Below are 22,074 nucleotides of genomic sequence, written 5' to 3' on the forward strand. Positions count from 1 at the left end.
ATAGATTAAAATGCAAGCATTTTATTAGTGTGCTTGAATACCATTGGCCCAATTCTCACTTTAGAAAGAAACAGTAAACTATGATCCATGAGTATGGATGGAAACTGAATGGTCAGTTAGTCATATTAGAGCTGTTACATTTCCTTACCATAGAACCCAGATATCATAGTTGTTTTAGATCTTTCTGGTTATCAAAATATATTTACTCTCAGATTCTTGATGATAACAAAAGGTAATCCTTGAGCATTTAGAACTCAAGAAAGGCTCAGAAGAATTTATTCTCAATGTCATATATCTTTCACTATTATTAATAGTAGATGAACATGGATATTGTTTTAAATATGGATTCAGTTAAGCCACACTTACATCAATGGCAAAGTTTACATATCCTTTCCATTTAACACCTCTTAGGCACTTTTACCCACCAAATTATAGACTTTCTTCCAAATCTCATGGTCAATGTCTATTCTCATTTCTGAATTTGGTATAAAAAGCAAAGTTCTTGCCACATTCACTTCACTCTATATAGCCACACTTGAGTCACCATGGTCCTTTCAAATCCATCTATGACAGCTGTTGGGATGAATGCCAAGATTTTCAGACATAAAATAACCCAATCTAGTAGAATCCAGATTATATTCCTAATCACACGGGGCTTGGGTTGTTCACTGAGTTTCAGATAACATATGTAAATTCATCCACTGGGTTAGAAACAATGGTGATGTAATCTGGAATGTGCTACAAAATCTTAAATATTATGCATTGAAGCCAGTAACTTTTCTCTGGACCAGACTGAGGTAACTCTCTCTCCTTGATAGAGTCTTGGGATTACCACCACAACCTTACACTTGGCTTTGACAGTCATCTTTTCTATCACAATTTTAGGTGTCTGAATAAATAAGCTCCTGATCTGCAGATCCATATATTTTTCCTTTAGTTTATCAAAACAATAGCAAGGATAGATTCATTACCAAAATTCCCAGAATGCTGATGGCCCAAGTCTACATATGCTGAAAGAACTCCTCCTAAATGGAAAGTGTCTTAACTGAGTCTTCTAGGAAGCAGAGGATGGGGCAAGGGTTAAGGTGTTAACACTTTTTAGGAGGTGTTAGCCCTGGTGGTGAAGGTGAGAGAAAAGGTGAAGCAAAGCAAAGAAATGTGAAACCAGTGTGCTATGATGTATTACCACACTGGTTTCTGCTTAACAAGGAGCTGCAAAGACACATGGTTGGTTGCCTTGTCCTCGTGTTACCTGGCACTCAGAACTGCAAGTTTTGCAAAAAGGAAGCAAGCCTTGAAGAGTCCGTGGGGAAGAGAAAGAAAACAGAAGCAATTGATGTACCTGACTCCTTCCCTTTCCCACTGGTCAAGATTCACCTCACAGAGAGCCAGCTTCTCAAACTTCCAGGATTTTCATGTAAGTCAGAAAGTGGAGGGGAAAATAGCACAGGCAGCATGTTGATCAAGAAAGAAAATGAAAGAACATGTGCGAATCTGAAAAGCGATCTGAGATTTGTGTCTCCACAAAGACAGGGACACTGTCGTCTATGTAGTTTTCTCATGTGCACAAACTGTAAGATTTCATGTTTAAGTATTTGCATTCCAAAACTCTGAATTATTCTTCATGTTAAGCATATTAGAAAGACAGGACTTTAAGATTTGTGGGAAATGGAATATGAATCAACTATCAATATGTAAAAATCTCATAAAGAAAAACTATAGATTATATCAGTAAAAATATTTTCTTTTTTCAATAAAAAAGATTCAAAAATACTTTTTAAGAAACTACAGCAAATCCATCATTTTGTCTATTAAATCCTTCATCTAAAATTGTATTGTTCGTATCAAAGTATACTTTTAAAATAAGATTTGGAATTTGTGGAATAAAATACATTGGATTTGAAATTTGATCTTCTCTGTTTGTTATACCACCATTATTAATACCATGAGTCATCATCAGGAAAACTGAGGAATTGAGCAACAGGCTAAAGCTTGCAGAACCGATTTGGCATGTGCTGCGGAGATAGTACAGCAACTTGCTTCCGGGTGTGAAGCATTTTGGTGCATATCAAATTGAGACTTCTGCTTAAATTCCAAGACAACAGGAAGGGTAATGTTTAACATACTGATGCATGTGTAGTATTTATTTATAGATACATGATACCCCTGTACCTCTACATTTACATATGAATGTATTCAGAATTTGGTTTATCTATGTATCATAGTATAGAGATATATTTGGAGAAAGAGAGGAAGAACCCAGGACAGAGAAAAGTTATCTAAACTCAAATATTTAAAGCCTAGGATATGACTTGGGGGAGCTTTAAACTATCAACAAGTGCTAACTTAATTTTAACTTTTACATATAGTCATTGTAAGGTTTTGAAAGTTTATCCTAATGTCTCTACCTGTAACTACTGTCTTTTTGGACCTAACTGAACATGTTAAAGTCCCCATGAATCTGTTCCTCTGCCCTCAGTTCTGATGGCATGCAAAATCACCCTCTAAGGATATTTCTTGAGATGTTGGTTAAAGCTTTGAAACTGGTATGAGATAGCTTGAGGAAGCATCATCCACTAAAATTCCCTCAAGCTCTCCGTAAATCCAGTTCAAATATTTAATGTTTACGAATCCATGTATCGAGATAAATATTTCCATGAGCGTCTAGTGCCTAAAAGAAAATTTCAGTGCAGGGACATTCTGAAGGTTTGTATCTGACCTTTCTTCAGTTTTAATCACTGAAGTCCTCGACAGCTTAATAATTTGAAGATGCTGGGTCACCATCTAACTTAATAAGGCCTGCCACAGAGACTTGGTCATCTCTGATTGCTCCCATAAGTCTTAGCACATCTGGTACACTGTCCCTGGGTGAGAAATGTTTTCCATAACACCCCTCTTGTTCACTACCCTGCATATAAACTGTTTTTATTAACCTGAGAATGATACAGCACTGTATATGTGTGTGAGCTTTTGCCATTTGCAGCTTTATCCTAAAGAAAGAGAGTTGATTGTTTTCTCCAAAATGGAATTAAACACTGTTTATCACCAATGTCTTCTTTTCTATTTTTCTACCATTTTTTAATATAGGTCAAACTAGCCTTCAATTTGACATGAGATTAAAGAACTAAACATTGTAACAAGACTCTTTGAGACAATTTAAAATATGCCAGAGTTGTGGGAAGAGAAGAGCCAGATAAAAACAATAGATCACTTTGAAAGATTTTCCCATTGGACAACATATCTAGATGTAAATATCTTAGGAGTATTCAATTGTATATGGAGATATATATAGTTGGATGATTGGCACATTTCTTTGCCCAGAACGATAAACAAAGTGATAGACAATCTATTCTGTTTTATATCAGTATATTTTACAAATCTAATGAAAGTCATATTTCTGCTTTCTTTGCAATTTCCCATATGGATAATAATAGCATGGAAGTTGATCCAGATGGATAAAACTACAGTTTTATAGTATGGCATTATATCTGTATCCTCCACCTTAACCTTAGTCAAGGAGGAATGTATCTCAGGGCCATTATAGTGAAGTAAAGAAAATTAAGCGTCTTGATAAAGAAAGTGGGCCCAAGACAAAATGACTGCATTTTTATTAAGAAAAGTCTGCAGGTGGAAGTAGTTTGTGCTGGCATCCATCTTATCTTGATAAAAGCCAAAATATTTGCATACTGAAGTCATCTGCCAACCCATCATTGACACGTATCTTTTGACATGTATCTTTTGAACAAAAACAGTGTTTAAATTCTCCTCTGATTTAATCCTATCTAACCTGAATTCATACACAAACACCATATTGTTCACAAAAAATATAAAAAAGGAAGAGGGAGTAGCTAGATAATGTGAAATGAGTAACTATTACTATTTTGTATTCTTCCTCTCTTCAATAACATACTATAGTTCCCTCAATCTCCCAAGAGCTTGGAGGTTTTGTTGCTGTATTTACATTTTACTACTCAGCCACCTTTCCAGAATTTCCTTTAACTTCACATCATACAATTCATCTGCAAAGGAAGTTTCATGTGACTCCAATTTAAGATACTTAGATTAAAATTTTAGTTTTATCTACTGACACGAATCTAGCTACCAGATACATCTACATGCAGATATCACCGAAATCTGCTGTTCACTTTCCCTCTCCTTCCTGTCCAATGGAAGGTCTCACTGATATCCCTATCTAGACAATATTAAAATGTGACTTCTTTTAGTTCTTCCCTATATCCTGTAAGATCATCTTCATCATATTTTTGCTAGCTGATCATTTAGCTATATGATCATTTGCATGTCCAATCATTTTGTTTTACGTTTTATACAGCACTGCCCACACCTCCACACCTTGTGAAGCTATCTTTTTGTCAGACTTTGAGGATTCCTCCCTTGGATAGTCACAGAATCTTAGGGTTCTAATTTGCAATCATAATTGTATAATGTTCAAGCCTGAAAGAGGCTCAAAGACCTATTCCGTCTCTCACATTGTAGCCAAGGGAAAATGCTGTAGGTGGCAAAGACAGGATTAAAACACCAATCACTATATTTCAAGTTCACAGCTCATACTGCAACAGCTTGTGCTTACAACCCATAAGAACTGCTGCAAATTAGTCCTCTTCAAATTAGCAGTCTTAAAATTGTCAGTACTCTCTGCATTCTTGTATTAGGGTTCTCCAGAGAAACAGAATCAATAGGGTATATATAGATAGATACATGTAAGAGAGTATTTATTATAGAAATTGGCTTACGTGTTTATGGAGGCTGAGAAGCCCTGCAATCTGCTATCTGCGAGCTGGACAACTAGGAAAGCTGATGGTGTAATACGGTCCAAGCTGGAAGCCCTGAGAACCAGGGGAGCTGATGATGTAACTCCTGGTGTAAAGGGGTTCGTTCACTATTCTAAGTTCCAGGGTCTAGAGGTCTGAGAACCAGGAGCTCCAATGTTCAAGGGCAGGAGAAAACAGACATTCCAGGTGAACTAAAGACAGAGAATTTGCCCTTCCTCTACCTTTTTGTTCTATTTGGTCCCTTAATCAGTTGGATGACACCCACCCACATTGGGGAGGGGATCTTCCTTACTCAGGCTACTGATTCAAATGCTCATCTCTTCTGGAAACACTCTCACAGGCACACCCAGAAATAGTATTTTACTGGCTACCTGGGTATCCCTTAGGCTAGTCAATTTGACACATAAAATTACCCAGCCCAACTGCACACGTCTTCCAGAGAATCCCAGGCCAGGTAGATGTTTACACGGTGCTTTAAAACTTGTCAGTTCAGGGCCTCCCTGGTGGCGCAAGTGGTTGAGAGTCCGCCTGCCGATGCAGGGGATACGGGTTCGTGCCCCGGTCTGGGAGGATCCCATATGCCGCGGAGCGGCTGGGCCCGTGAGCCATGGCCGCTGAGCCTGCGCGTCCGGAGCCTGCGCGTCCGGAGCCTGTGCTCCGCAACGGGGGAGGCCACAACAGTGAGAGGCCCGCATACCGCAAAAAAAAAAAAAACTAGTCAGTTCCCTGCGTCATCTTTTACTCCATTATCCCTCCTTATTCTCTCAGACATACCTGCTCACTCTTACTATATCTCTTAAGTCTGCTTTTTGCCTAAAACCCATCCTTTAAGCATTGTCTTGTAATCTACTACAGCCATTTTAATTCTATCTCCTTCCATTTAAAAGGTTTCTAAGATTCACCTCCCTTAGCTTCTCAGAATAGTCAGCTTTCTTCATCAGTGTTGATGGTTTCATGCTTCTGATGATAAATCCACAAATATTTTTAGTACATCCTATGAGTTAGTCACTGTGGAAACACTGAGGATATTTATCAGTACCTCATATGCACCACTTCAGGTCCTCTCTGCCTCACCTCTGTCTTGTCCCAGTGCCCATTGCATTACTGGCTCTGAGAGGGCTCTGGCCAACTTTAAGCCTGAGCACTTTATTTCATGCTTGTGCCATCGCTTCTCCCTCAACTAACTATGGCCCATTGGAGGGGAAAGGGGGGTCCCCACAACCACATAATGAAGAAAGGAACTTGAGCCTTTTCACATATGTTGGTGGTAGCCAAAAATGGACTACCATTCCATTGTATTCCCATTTAGAACTTGTCTAAAGGACAGTGTTAGGGAAAATCTTACCAGCAGGCAGAGATAAGAGCAGTACACTGCATCATTCACTTAATATGGAGGGAGAAGTGATCTGAAGGATGGTTATACATGAACTCATGGACAGTGGGAAATTCCTTGGCTACTCAGTCATGGGCAGAAGAATGAAGCTGGAGAATTGTAGATAAGGAAGTCTTGAGTAGAGATCTACAGATGGACTTTTGGGGTAAGTGTAAAGCACATAATTCTTTGTGTTTCCAGTTAATCCTCACAAGAAAAAATGTTCCCCACAGAGTAAGCCCTCAATAACAACATGGATAGGATGACTTGTCTCATAGATATCAACTAGCTTGTTTCCTCTGCTACCCCAGGGCCTAAATGTGCGATGGGACTATGGAAAGAGTGGACATGGTGGAAGGAATGGAAACTGTGTATGGGCTCCTTCTCACAAAGCCCAGTCTAGTTACTGCCACTTCTTAATGTCTACCAGCAGCAAGACGGAGCCTATGGGGGGCACCATTCCTTGAAGCAACCAGCAACTTGAGGGTTGATGGATTACATTGGAACTCATCTCCTTAAGGATAAACAATGTCTCCTTACCAGAATCTAAGAGATGAATTAGTCAAGAGAAGATGAGAGAGATATTCCAGATGGTAGTACCAATATGAGAGAATGCCTAAAGGTAAGAGAGACGGTGGTCTGTTCCAGGAGCTGAAAATATTTTGGGTAAAAGTTCAGAGAGGTGGTAAAACATGTAGCTGAAGAGAGAAATGAGGCCAGATGAAGAAGCCTTAAACACTCCTTCAAACCACAAAGGAATATTTGAGTCTATTATCACACTGGTAACCTGAAAGAGGTAAATCTCAGTTTGCAATGTGCCTTTAACAAAAGCCACATTAAATTTTAAAATAGCAAATGAGATTCCTGCATTTGAAGGCAGATCTGTTTCCAGCCCTCAAGATATAAACCTCTTCTTTTGCTTGTCTTCTGTATGCCTCTCTCCATAAAAGCATTAGAGACCTGAGGAATGTACTAGATACTCGAGACTTTCATTATGAGTGTCTTCATAGAACCTCACTGTTGGAAGTTTTTAAATGGGCATCTAGTTCAAGTTTCTTCTTGGATCTCCTATTTTTTAATCTCAAAAGTGCATTTTGTTTCTTATGAGAAATATAAAAATAAAATAAGGAAAAATAAATATCAAATTGAAGCTTTCATATAAATTGAGAGTCTTTGAAGACTGAGTTACAAGAATCTGTAATTCAGAGATTGGAAACCCAAATGTCTTCAGTTGTGAGACTGGTAGATAAAATGAGTAAAATGAAATTAGTGTACAATGGTAGAGAGGGATACAGAAATTTTTGCTAACCAGGTTGAGTGTGCCTCTTTTAACGACATTCAAATTCTTTCTTTTAAATTGAATTCTATGTCTATAGATAGGCTCATCTTGTGGTTTCTAATACATGGTACCCACCTGTATACAGTTGGTGGTTCCCAAAATTAAATGATCATCAAAATCACTGGGCAATCTACTAAAACATTCAAATTTCTGGGTTCAATCTTAAGATTCTTGTTTTCCTGTGATTTGTTTTAGTTTGTTTTGGTTTTATAGTTTTTCTCTTTGGTCAGCGAAATCACTGATTTAGGTGCATTTATTCAGCAAATAGTTTACCTAATGTTTCAAATTTGTCAGCAACTATTGTAGGTACTAGGAATATAGTAGTAAATAAGCCTGTTTTCCTAATCTCATGAAGCTTACATTCTAAGTAACATAATAGAAATGGACATGTCTCTATTCTCAGCGACACCTTAATGAACTAAATTATGTTTACTTTATTAGCCAAGGATTAATTAAGGTTTAAATTAGTCATTTAAAGAAAAAACTACTTATTCATCCATGAGTAAAACAAAACCATATAAGCACTCTATTCTTGCACCCTTTTATTACTTCTATTATTTAGAAATAGTAATTCTACTTGATAGTCTATTTATAAAGTCAGTTCTATAACTCCAGTTTTATAAAATTATTCAGATAGAATAGCTTACATAAGGTTTACTCAATTAATATTAAATTATTCATTGACTTTTTAGTATTATTCAAAACACGATATAAAAACAAATTCAAAATATCTAAGAGACTAGAGTCATCTATTTTCTTTTTTCTATGAACTTGACTTTAATACATATCTTCTTCCTACAGCACCTCGGCACTGTCTTCTATTTTGTCTCAATTTTTAAGGGCTGCTCATAGGAGGTAGGTTTATAATCTAGAGTACAAAATAAGATTAGTTGTTTAAGACAAGTGTTTCATGGCCTCCTACCAGAATAGAATCTTCCTCAAGAATCTTGCATTTTCTTCTTTTGAGTCACCTCAAATAGTTTCTCCACTTCCACCCACCCTGGTCTCATCCACTGGGTGGTCAGCATACAGTCTACTTAACAACAGCTGAGGGAAAACAACCACCCTGAAAAACCTCCATTTTGATATAAAAATTACAACTCCCAAGAGCCATAAAGCATTGTGGTCCTGACATGCTGACCTCAGCCAACTGTTGTGGCCACTCACAAATGAACTCAGTAAGGAAATTAGAAAAACTCTGGAATGTGTTTTTTGGGCCAGAATAAACTCAATCTAGAGAGAGGAAAAGAGACTCTCCATTTTATTTTTCAGGGTAATGTCTATCACAGGGAAGGCCTAATGAACTCTCAAACACACCAAGATTTTTTTTTTTTTTTTTTTTTGGCTACACATTCATTTCAGGTGGACCCTCCTTTACCCAGGGTTCTTTGTGGGCAAGCAGCTGCACTGTGAAAGTACTTTGGTAGTTAAACAAAAATAAAATATTTTCCCTTTTGAAGTGGTTAAAACAAGATTCTTCAGCTATCACAGAAAGAACCATGTAGCATGAGCTAGAAATATTATCTTATTAGACTAGTTCTTTCTTCTCATCTATTTCGTTCATTTGGACATTTTATTCAGTACTTACTAGGTGAAACATACTAAGTAAAGTGCTTCATTTGTTTGTCTGACGTAGAAAAACAATCCTTTGCTAGCTGAGTAATTTACAGTGATTGCATTATCATCAAACTTCTTCTAGATGACTGAATTTTTATTTAGGGCAGAGAACTTGTTGGATACATTCAAATGCATAATATACTTAAAAACAGGGTACTGTATAATCACATATGGGAGGAAAAAAGGTCTAGTGTTGCCAGAGTTAATAGCTCATACATTTCATGGAACAAGTTTGCTTTTGGATATGGCTAAAGCATAATAATTCCTAATGATTTTTCTTTCAAATCTTTCTTGTAAGCATACATCTGCTCCTTTTGAGATTTAATTGTAGATGCTGCCTATGTTGGCCAAAGGGAAAATATCTGTGTTCCCTTCACAACACCTCTCAGTTTGCATTTAATCAAAGGCCTGACTTCATTTGATCTCAGTTCCACATCGCTATTTTTCACACTTCACCTTAGAGGCAATGAGCTTACCAAATAGAAGCATTGCTTTTGGAGTGACGGTGAGGGGCAAATTTCATTGCAAAGTTGAGCAAAGTGTTGGACTGGTGTGCTCATCGTCCTTATTGAATTCTTTGCCAAGGAAATCCAATCCATGATAAATAGACAAATGTCTGAAATCATTGTGGCTCGGTCTCTGATGAGGCAGCTGCCTCCATGCTGTGTTCGTTATTCTGGGATATTGTAAATACTAATATTTTATAAGCTCTGGAGCAGTTGAGAAATGAATCTCATAAACATAATTCAGTATTTCCAAGTTTTCAGAAACACACAGCCTGAAAGAATCTCACTCTTGGTCAGCCTGTGGGTTTGGACATCAGCTCCGGGAGCTGTGATGGGCAGAGGAAATTTGGGGTATGCAAAGTCTCAACTGCTGCCTTTCAGAAAGATAGGAAGTTTGAGTGTAATGACCATATATAATTTCTAGTGGTTTAAAATGATAGATTAGAAAAGAATGCCTGCATTTAAAATTTATAAAAAGTGCTGTAGCATAAATTAATAAAGCCAGTTTGAAAAGATAGGTTTAAAAAACCCACAGTGTTGCTTACTAAAAAGGCACCATAATTATTTATTTTCTTTTCCAGCAGAAACAAAGGATGTTATATCATATCGCATGCAAAGCATCAACTGAGGGTATTCTGTTAAAACACTAAACTAATTGCCACTCTCTTTTTGAATTCTCACTCTCCTCTGGCAAATTTTTGGATCTAACCTATATCTGCGGCCCCTTTCTCCCTTATGTGCTTATTTCTATATTCACAGAACCAAGCCTCCTTGCTCTTTCTCAATTCTTTTCTTCTCTCTCATAACTAACTGTGTCTTCTTTGAAGGTGGTGACTCTTCTGCCCACTAACTGCTTAGGTTTGCTTTGCAGAGAAGTACCTCTCCATGTAGTATGTGTATCATTCTAGAAGTGCAATAAAAAATAAAGATAACGACTCCCTTTATATACTGGAGATAGACAGCTTAGCAGATATGCAGGCAAATGGATAAGGACTGAAATAACACCTACATCTTAAATCACTACAACCAATAAAAACATATTGATTAATACATGGCTAAAACAGACACTGTGTAAGAGTAATAAAGTAGATGAAAATATTTTGTAAATTATATAGCACTATACACACATTACTGTGATTGTTTTCCCTTTAAGACACTGCACTGAGAGTGAATTAAATAAGATGCCAATTGCCTATCAAAAACGTAGCCTTAATTAGAGTTGGGAACCCCCCTCTTTGTATTAAAGGGCAATAATGATGGAACGACCTGCTACATGTGGGATCTTTTCTTTATCCTGAGTCGGTGATGCTATTTGGGTAACAACTGATGAAAGGACTAGGGTGCCAACCAATTTGCAGTTAAGTGGCTAATTAAGACCCAAAGCAAAGCTGCCAGGAGGTTGGGGTTTCTAGCTTTAAAGTGACACATAAAACCAATTAGAATGGAGCTGGCTTTACTGGGACATATTTAAATTTGGACACAAGTTTGGGCCAGTTATTATTTTATGTTAATATATTCTCTCGTAAGACAGCATCAGAGAGAAAAGGGAATCATTTAGGACATAAGAAATAAATTACTTGGATTCACTGAACTTCAGATGCGAATAAAAAGCAAAACTATAAAACCCATTTCTATGTTTGCAGTCCTAATAAGGGTAGTAGAGTAATTAGATTTCCTAGTCTCAGAGGAAAAGAGAATAGTGCATGAAGCATACTGTTATCCAAGAGGAGAAAAATCTCTTAATTCTTGCGTGTGTTGTCACCTGTCTGTCATATTGTCTGAGTGTGACACCTAGCCCAGAATGGCAAGATTTTTACAATTGTTATATTTCAACTTGGGACAATCCAGTGTTCCATTTAAATATAGCTGCTCTAATAGCAGAGGGGGAAAGACAGATTCTTTCCGGGTATAGAGAGAAGGTTTGAAGTTGAGGAAAAGTAAAGAGGATTGGAGAAGATGGAAATTATAACACAAATTATCCACGTGTAAGGGAATACTGGTTGTGGGAGAGTAGACAACTTTTAAAATCATAGCGCCAGAGGCATGTGAGAGTTGTGGGAAAGCACAGTCCATTTATACCTTGCTCTTGTGATTTATGATGTCACCATTAAACCCCTTGATGGCATTATATCCTTGTAATTTGCAGTTGCCTAGCATTTTTTCTATATACAACTCAATAACTCATTGTGTAGCTATTTCACACACACATAAACACACACATTAGTGTGAATGTGTGTGTGCTGAATCTGTCATCAGTGGAAACCATGATTTTTGATGTAATAATAAGTTGGGTTAATAAAAGGCAAGAAATCACAGGCTGGATGTGTAGTCACTGTGATACCAGCTTTGTCGTGAGGCATCGCAAGGAAGACAGCACTGCATGTTCCTATAAACAGATATCATTTAGATGGTGTATATATTCTTTTTAAGAATTAAAGAAGCAAAACTGTTTGCAGGGTCAGCCAAAAGTCGTTATTAAAGGAAATATGTGAGATTGCACAAAGATAAAGAAGGAAATATATTCAATTCACCTCAACATTGTAGTAATAGGATTAGAAAATAACAGGATTAGAAATATTAAACCTTCAGGGCTAAATTCTGCTGCCCCCGGAGATGTGTGGTTGGATCTCCTCCCTGCCCAGGGAATTTCTGTTTCCTTCCAGAGAGCCTGGTCCCGGCCAGTAACTGTGACACCGTAAATCTGGGAAAGAGAAGGTTTTGGAACCTTTGCTTTTAGACTATAATACAACTAGTCATTAGCATTTCTGCGGGGGTGAGAGGTTCAACATCTCTTAAGTTAGCTTTTAAACTGACTTCTGTAATTATTCTCCAATGGAAACATGAATGCCAGCGACTTTCTGGAGAGTTATTTTTATTTCTATTTGACTATTTTAGCTGCAATGCTGGATATACACTGCTGGATCTCTGAGAATGTTGTTCTAAAATGCTATATTTATAAAATGACCAAAGAGCACATGCTGCCTGGATTAAATTTATCCCAAGATGAGAGGTTTTATCTCTAATCATCTGTTTGTTGACTAATCTGGGTGCTTCTTGTGCAGGTTTGATAGTTGAAATGTAACAGGCTGAGGTAATCCAGATCCTAAAGGGGCATCCCTTTGTCTCTGCCTTTGCCTTCCTGAAACCTGGAGATAATGAACACTGCTGCTTTAAATTCATCATGCCATAGAGTAACATCCTCATTGAATGAGACTGCTAGTTTGATACAAGAAAAAGTGGGGTGCCTTCTTTAAAGGCATGTAATATATAAGATCACAAAGTTATTTCGCTTCTCAGGAAAAGATTTTTAAAATACATAGGATGGCTTTTCCACAATGTGTTTAAAGCCCACATGAAGTATAATTCTGGAGTATTTGTTTCTATGGAATTGTATTCTCAGCTATTCTGTGGTCCATGTCACATTATAATGTTATTATTTTCACATGAGTCTCATATAGTAGACTGAACTCCTTGACAAAAGGGACCTGTACTTGCTATGCTTATATTCTCACCAGAATTTCACACAGTTCCAGGCACATTATAAGCATTCACTAAATATACCTTAAGAAAGGTTGACTATTCTGTGTTTAAGACACTTAATGGTGAGCAATATAGCCCTGTTACCTGCAGTAACTTCTTCCAGGGGCTGCCTTTCTTTGCTTTAGGGTTTAGTTATAAAAGTCTAAATTGGGATTAGATCCTGTGTCTTACAGATCTGCCTTCCATGAAGTGAGGAAATCAGTAAGAAGGATATTCATAACAAGTTCAATATCCCAGCCTCTCTCTTTGGAAGCTTTTAAGTGCCAGCAAAGAAAAATTAATGAATGAGAAACTCTTAAGAAAGAGAGTTTTGGAGTGAGCATAGAATCATTTGCCTCTCTGCTGTGCTATACTAGGGCCTATCAAAAATTGTAAGCAGCTTTACTGCTGGCTACATTTTCTCCCATGGGTTATTTCCTTTTCTATTAAGTAATTCCTTAATGCCCAGGGAGTTAAACATTCTGTTGAAAAGAGAGTTCTTAGCATCTTCTATGATTCAAAGCCTTACTGCAAAGTTCTTCTTGATCTTGTAATTTTAAAGTGCTACCGGTATAGTTAAATGTCTCTCTCATGATATATTTATTTTAGTGATATTTTTAAGGTTATGCACGTTTGAAGACAGATGTTGTGTAATAAGACTCTTACTCTGAAGCATTTTCTGCCTCATTTTGCTGTTATCTAAAACCTTTTAGAAGCCAGCTACACATTTGGCCTTTTTTTTTTTTAATAAATTTATTTATTTTATTTATTTATTTTTGGCTGCATTGGGTATTTGTTGCTGCACGCGGGCTTTCTCTAGCTGCGTTGAGCGGGGGCTGCTCTTCATTGAGGTGCACAGGCTTCTCCTTGTGCTGGCTTCTCTTATTGCAGAGCACGGGCTCTTGGCGCGTGGGCTTCTGTAGTTGCAGCACGCAGGCTCAGTAGTTGTGGCTCACGGGTTCTAGAGCACAGGCTCAGTAGTTGTGGCACACGGGGCTTAGCTGCTCCGTGGCATGTGGGATCTTCCCGGACCAGGGTTCAAACCCATGTCCCCTGCATTGGCAGGCAGATTCTCAACCACTGCGCCACCAGGGAAGCCCTGGCCTTTTCTAATTCTCATCCCAATACAAAAATCAGAGTAGTAGCTAAAGAAAATGGGAAAATCAAAGATATTTTGAGTTCTATTTTGTTTTGTTTTCCCCTGGGGCTGAAGAAAGCATCGCCTCTGCAATTTCCAGCCAACATGTTAGAGGTGCATGAGAATGTTCACGAAAAAATGAAATTCTTTTAAACACATTTTATGAATGTATTTAGCGTTTCTTCACTAATGAAAAGCATGCATTGCAATTATTGTCAAAGGTGGAAACATTTATTTTCTTGATTTTTAAATGGAGATATAATTCAATTATAAATAGTCTTTTCTTGAAATTAGTACATCAGCAGAGAGAACTTATTTATTTGCCAATTTTCCCCTCTCCTGCTTTTGATAAAAATCGTAGACCTCGGTCTTTGAATTTTTGTTGTTTCCAATGGTCCAATGTCTTATTGGCCTTGCTCAGGGTAGGAGCAGTTTTGGAAATGATATGTTGCTCTTCAATATCATAGTGATGTATTATCTAAGAGTTGACATGGTTTTAGCAGTTTGGCATTTCAAAGGGACTTGCCAGAATGGATACAGTGTCCTGAGGTGTGAATGTGTGTGTGTGTGTGTGTGTGTGTGTGTGCATGCACACATGTGAGTGTAATCCTCAAGTGAAGAGACATCTATTCTGGTATAAGCCATGTACTTAGGCCCATCTACAGTTTGATTGTACATCGGTTATGATGTGTTTCTTTCTAACAGGAAGGAGACCGATCTTGATGAATAGCTAAAAGGTAAGATCATTCTTAAAGGTGTGAGTGATTGATAATGGCTATGCATAGATTTTTTTCTAAGAGTGTAAATAAAATATATCATTCACTTGAAGGGCAGGAGTTTGGCAGAGTGATTCACAGTGCATCTAAAAGCATAAAAACTCAAACCCAGGGTCTCTTCTAAGCATGCCAAAGAGGAAGCTGGTTTAACCATTTGAAATATCTGAGTGAATGTTGAAATATTTCAGTGGATGTAGAGAAATCATATGCCTTATGGAATACTGAAGATGGAGCTAATATTATTAATTGCCACCAATTAAACACAATCAAAATTTTCTCCTTTAGTAGCTAACAAGTAATAATATGACAGAGATAAGTGGATAAAAAAGATGGTATTTGTGTACTATGGCATTTGGACTATACATTTCAATACAACTAAGATTTACTATATAACCTTTAGATTAGAGGTTCCTGTGGGAAGTTGCTCTATTAGCATAAATCGTGGCTTTGACATGGTCAGTATTCATACCAAAGTACATAGGGCCCTATTAAATTGTTAACTAGTGCAACAAGACTGAAAAAACTTGAAGACAGAAGAATTATTCTAGTGGTGGTATCAAAGGACAGTAACAAGCAACCTATATAGTTGGTCTTTGTTAATTTCTTGTCAATGGTCTAGAGCTCATGACATTTTCACAATGCATACGACAACAAACTTCTTGGTAATACACTACCTGTCATGCTTTCCTATGGTCTAGCATCACAGGGATTGTGCATGTCACAGAAAGAAAGAGTCTCAACCCTGGGGTCAGGGTGGGATTCATCATTTCTTCCACAAGTCCCAGGTAAATGGAGGAGCATGAATTATGTCTTTCTAGTGAAGGTGGAAAAACAAGTGACTGTCATCATAAACTATGTAAAAAGAAATATTGGTGACTGTCTAGGATCAAATGCCTATATCCACTGGAGACAAAAACAAGATTCATCATTTATACATATATATAATCTCAAAATTATATATATATATATAATCTTAAGATTATAATCTTAAGAATAAAGATTTACAAGTCACTGAATTTTTAAAAGACTTTGTTGACTTAATGTCCTATAAAAGATGCCATGAATATAATTTTCCTCGTTTCATGCCTCTCCATGTGAGGACAGAGGGCATACATCCTGGGTATGAGAGAAGGCACAGTGGCATTCTCTCCCTGTCGTTATCATGGTCCTTTTCCCTGTGTTCTTTGGCTGCCCATGTTCCCTGCAAGTCAGGGCTCATGTAAACAAGCCAAGAAGGAGGCCTATTGATGGATGGAGATCTGACAAATACACTGACACCATCTGAAGCACCACTTTTGAACATGAAGGGCAAGGTGTTCATAGGATTTTCAGAATCTAAACTCCCTTTGAGAAACTCTAAGGTAATGATACGCTTTTACTGACTTGAATACAGCAGCATATGCAGCCCTCCACACTCCTCTATACTGTCTCTCTTAAAATACACATTTTGAGAATGTTCTGCCTCTGGGTGTGTGGGTGCCAATATGTGTGGACATTATAGGTGTGTAGATCTTCTGAATATCTTGGGCTTCCTGGGGTAGTAGGATTTAAAATTGGTCCAGTTCTACTAAATAATACATTCCAGGATTTGGGAATCTTTGAAGAAACATGGAACATGTTTCTCGTAACACATATTCAAACACAGAAATGAAAGGTATGTCTCCAGAATAGAAATATTTAAATGATTGTCTGCATCTGGTAAACATTCTAGTGAAACACTATCATGTACTGTACTAAGTTCTAACTCCAAGTTATATGTTTCAGGGTAAGTAAAAATGAAAGCATCAAGTGGCTCAGAGAAATCAGGACTGGGAGGGTGATGCTTGGGGGGTGGATAACTGTAGATGTACTAAAAGATACAGTAGTGTATCACTCTCCTCCAATGATCCTTTTTAGGATGTATCTATTTGGGGATTTCGTAAAGATACATTTATACTTTGTTCACCAAATTTTAATGAGAACACCCTAATCTGAAAAACAAATACTATTTTAATATAATGTGAGTCATATGTAAATAATCACATTGTGGTTTATGGGTAAATGAAATATACTAACCTACCATCAGGCAGACAATTAAACAACTATGTTTGTTTAATTGAACCTTTGAACCTTTGAACCTTTCCCAACAAGTGTGGATTTTTTTCTCTTGACTTTGCCTCTAGAAGGTGGGGGTGAACAAATCATTTCCACTGTCTCTCCTGTCTGCTACATGGCCATGGAAGTGAAGGAATCTATTTTACTCTTTTCCTTCTCCTCTCCTGTTGCCTATCAGGATCCTTCCCAAGCTTCCCTTTTCCCTGTCCTTTAAAGAAATCTTCAGGGAGCAAGTGGATGCCACTAGCCACACAGTGAGTCCAGAGAAGGCCATGACTTTGTATTCTCACACTGGTTGTTGTCATGGCCAAATGGCAAAATGACACATAGAATAAGAGTGAGATGACAACCAGATCACATACATATCTGAAACGTAAGGGAGATGAAATAACTGAAGTGGTAAGACACATGGCCATACTTACTTTGGATTTCCCCAAAGGGTACAGTCTCTAAAATCTATCCCTGATTTCATCCCTTCTGTGATGACACAGAGATTCTGTCATGGATTTTTATTTCCCCTTTCTATCTTTTTCTGACCATCATCACCTCTGTCCTCTCCAACTCCTCAACTCCTCAGGATCTGGAAAGACCCCAGGTTTGCTTGGGCAAAAAACTTTCTATTCAGAGGTCCCTGACTATGGAGTCACTAGTGATTTCAAGATTTAAAACATGATTATTATTTGCTTGTTTTATTTCCTTGTACTCCTCCATTCTTCCTTAATCATCATAGAACAATTTGCAGATTATCGCTCATTTAAGAGCCACCTAGCTCCATAACTTAGCAAATCAAGGAGTTGCTCACCAAATGACCAGCAAAGAGACAATCTGGTAGAACAGTAATATAAGGAATTAGTGTCTTTCCACTAGAATCTGCCCAGTTCTGGTCATCAGTACATTATATTGTACAAGGGGGGAAGCTATTCTTTATTGGAGTTGCAATTAGCTCTTCTATCCAGAATGTAGTCACACTTTAATTTTAATTGTTTGTTTTAAATGTGTTCTGCTTGATTCCTTTAACTAAAAATATACACCATCAAACCAAACAGGTGTTTTAGTGAGAAAGGTATTTACAGAACAATGCAGGTGAGGTATTCCCAGATTGACTGGATGCAGTTTTAATGGCACAAGTGTGTGCTAACCCCTACCACATTCCAATGACTTATGTATCAACATCACAGAGTATAGGAAGATTCTCCCCCATTTAAAATAATTTGCAGTGACTATTTGAAATCACTAAGAAGAAGGAAAAGGATGAGGTGGAGAGAAAAAAGAGGGAGGAGAAGAAGAAGAGAACTACTCCAGTGAAAAATAATAAAATCACAGGAATACATTCTAATGATGCTAAACTCTGCATCAGTTATATTTAGTCCCTTCTACCTCCAACTCACAAGCCTCCTTTGGTGTTACCATGTTTAATAGACTTTTCAGTAAGTTCCAAAGAATACATTAGGTATTAAAATTCCAGAAACATTATTTGCTGGAGACCAAGTATACACAGATAATATGTTCAGCATCTGAATGTTACAGAAAACTTCTCCAAAATGGCCCATATGTTCTTGGAGAAAAAGCAGCAGTCCTGACAGTGAACCATGAAATATTCTGGAGGCAAATGGCAGAGTGCCAGTGTCTTAAGGGACGGCATTTTCCACTTTAAATAACAGACAAAATAATGCTTTAAAATGTTCTTGGTGATGCATGATTCAGTAAACCCTTCAAGGCGTTGTAAGAAAAACCTTTTCTTCTTAAGACTGATGTTGGAAAGAATCAGACAAAAATTAAGAATTGCTCTGCCAGGCAGCATAAAGAATCAATGGGGGTCTTTCTGAAATTCAGGAAATTCAATGAATCGATAGACTGTTAGGAACCAGGCCACACATGCTGAAAGTGATTCTTTATAAGGACTAGATACAGAGATAACACAAGGCTCTTCAGAAAACCCTGAGCACAAGCATGCATTAAAAGAAGCTAAATTGTGTACTAGCAGGAAATGAAAACAGCTTATTTTTTAACAGGCATCTGCAAATGGGGACATTTGGCAAGGGTAAACCAATGCTTAATTGAAAGATAAGCAATTTACAGGTAAACATCAAAACGTATTTTTTCACTTCTCATTTGATTTTTGTCATTTCTAGTTCACTTACCCTGTCTCTAAAAATGGCAAAATCTCTGTCATTAAATAATTTGGATTTAATTGACATTCCCCAAGGCAAGCAAGCTGGAAGTATAATAATTCCTTTGAAAGCAAACACTTTTTGATGACTACAAGCATCAAGTATGATCAGAGAATTCTTCTTGGTCATTTTACAAGGGTCTATCCATCTTTATGTGGCCTATGACACCAAAATTAAAATGTATAAAGTGGTTCCTTAAAAATTATAAATAGTCAGTGGGGCAGCTGGGTACCTTAAAAAGATTCTTTTCATTATTATGGAAGAAACACTAGACTAAACCACTTACTCTATCCATGGTTTTATTTTAAATAATTTAATTTACCATTAAGACATGAAATTTACCCAACTGAAATCAGCATAATTTCTTATGTTTTCTTTCAAAAAAGAAAAGTTTTTTAAAAAGGGAACTGAAAGAAAACAAGGAAACTTTTAAAAATTTCATAAGCAAATTGAAAAATTAATTATAATAAGAAATTGATCTTAAATTTAGAGTTATTACTACTAATTTTTCAGTTTATTGGCATTATCATAGTGTTCATTCATTGACAATTAAGCCAGGATCATAAAACCTCCAGAAAACATATAGTTTTTGAATCCATTAGATAATAATACTGTAGACTATGATTTCTCCTTGTGGTGGGATTTTAACTGTGTCTAAATAATCTGGGGGAAAAGACTCTCTTTAAGTATTTAGGACACATAAAATTTAAAATCTAATGCAGTAAAATTAAGTATTAGTTAAGGTAATAATGTGACAATTACTCAAAAAAAGTTGCACTTTCTATAGTGGATGCTGGCACAGGGACAAGATCAATGCATGCACTTCATTTCTTTGAACAATTTAAAAATATGTCTAGAGAGCTGGAGAGGGGCCAGGTGGAGCGGCCATGGAGGGTCAGCGCTGGCTGCCACTGGAGGCCAATCCCGAGGTCACCAACCAGTTTCTCAAACAATTAGGTCTACATCCTAACTGGCAGTTTGTTGATGTATATGGAATGGATCCTGAACTCCTTAGCATGGTATCAAGACCTGTGTGTGCAGTGTTGCTTCTCTTCCCTATTACAGAAAAGTATGAAGTATTCAGAACAGAAGAAGAGGAAAAAATTAAATCTCAGGGACAAAATATTACAGCATCAGTATATTTCATGAGGCAAACAATCAGCAGTGCCTGTGGAACAACTGGACTAATCCATGCTATTGCCAACAATAAAGACAAGATGCACTTTGAATCTGGATCAACCTTGAAAAAATTCCTGGAGGAGTCTGCATCACTGAGCCCTGAAGAACAAGCCATATACCTGGAGAACTATGACTCTATTTGAGTTACTCATGAGACAAGTGACCATGAAGGTCAGACTGAGGCACAAAATATAGATGAAAAAGTAGATCTTCATTATATTGCATTAGTTCTTGTAGATGGGCATCTCTATGAATTAGATGGATGGAAACCATTTCCAATTAACCATGGGGAAACTAGTGATGAAACTTTATTAGAGGATGCCGTAGAAGTTTTCAAGAAGTTTATGGAACGTGACCCTGATGAACGGAGATTCAATGCCATTGCTCTTTCTGCAGCATAGCTTGTCCAGAATGGAAACACCAAATACTGTATTATTTGCAACAAAATTAAATTTCTTCTGTCATACACTAATTCAAAAATTTTGATATTTTTCATTAACTTGACTGATTAAACTTTATGTGAACTAAAAAATAAATAAATAAATAAATAAATAAATAAATAAAATGTGTAGCATGTAGCACCCAGTGGGTGATCAATTTAGAATGTCTGAATTATATCTCTATAAATAATTATATTTGAAATATATTACAAAATCTATGGGCCCATATGAGGTAGAAATGAAGACTTAGAACAATGGGTAGAGAAGAAGTAGTTACATATTTGTCTATTGTATGTCTGTTGTATAATCAGTGCATATGATGATTCTTCTTAGTATCCAGGCTCTATCTCTTCCTGTTTAGGTTCAAGAACAATCTCTTGATGCTATTTATTTTCTAATGTGTCATTTCCTAACTAATGTCATACCTCACAACACATGAAAAAGACAGCAGTGTCATTACTATTCATAAAGCCATAGCTCTTCAGAATGCATTTGTATTGAAATAATATAGATCTTCTTGCTACTCCAGTTCCCTAATACCATTTATTTAGTTACATAATTACTCTGCTGCTCCACCCAATGGTTTCATTGTGCTATCAAAGGTAATAACTGCTTCACTGATGAGGACTACAAATAAATGCAAATCTTATCCAAAGTATGCAGGAAAGTGTGAGTTATTATTTTCTGTTATTTTAATTTTATCAAACAGAATTTTACAGTTTAAACATAGAATAATGTATCTTCTTAATATGTCTTCCCTTGAAATCTTTAGCTAAAGTCACTGCATTCCTAGAATTTAATACTTTTCAAAGTTGACCACATATGGCCACCAGTGAGGAGGATTGCTGAGGGTCCCATGAGCTGAGCAAGAAGAACAGTCCTACTCACACAAGGAATGTCCATCCATTTTCAGCAAGGCTTAAGACTAACCCAGGAGAGTATGCCACCACATCAATCACAGGCAAGAGAAAACTTGATCAGAAGGGTCGATGCGGGCTTCCCTTGTGGCGCAGTGGTTGAGAGTCCGCCTGCCAATGCAGGGGACACGGGTTCATGCCCCGGTCTGTGAAGATCCCACATGTCGCAGAACGGCTAGGCCCGTGAGCCATGGACACTGAGACTGCACGTCTGGA

At 37.2% G+C, this 22,074-nt stretch overlaps 1 protein-coding gene and 1 pseudogene across 1 annotated transcript; one reads left to right on the forward strand and one right to left on the reverse strand.

The window, feature by feature from the left end:
- Nucleotides 1-407: 407 nt before the first annotated feature.
- LOC132486792 (L-lactate dehydrogenase B chain-like) lies at nucleotides 408-9,678 on the reverse strand (annotated as a pseudogene).
- A 10,528-nt stretch (nucleotides 9,679-20,206) lies between these two features.
- On the forward strand, nucleotides 20,207-20,902 carry LOC132485300 (ubiquitin carboxyl-terminal hydrolase isozyme L3-like). Its single transcript, XM_060091811.1, is given in 1 exon segment — nucleotides 20,207-20,902. A coding segment is annotated over 1 exon segment (693 nt). The 5' UTR covers nucleotides 20,207-20,209.
- Nucleotides 20,903-22,074: the final 1,172 nt, after the last annotated feature.

The sequence above is a fragment of the Mesoplodon densirostris genome, chromosome 3 (genome assembly GCF_025265405.1).
Source record: "Mesoplodon densirostris isolate mMesDen1 chromosome 3, mMesDen1 primary haplotype, whole genome shotgun sequence".
Classification (NCBI taxonomy): Eukaryota; Metazoa; Chordata; class Mammalia; order Artiodactyla; family Ziphiidae; genus Mesoplodon; species Mesoplodon densirostris.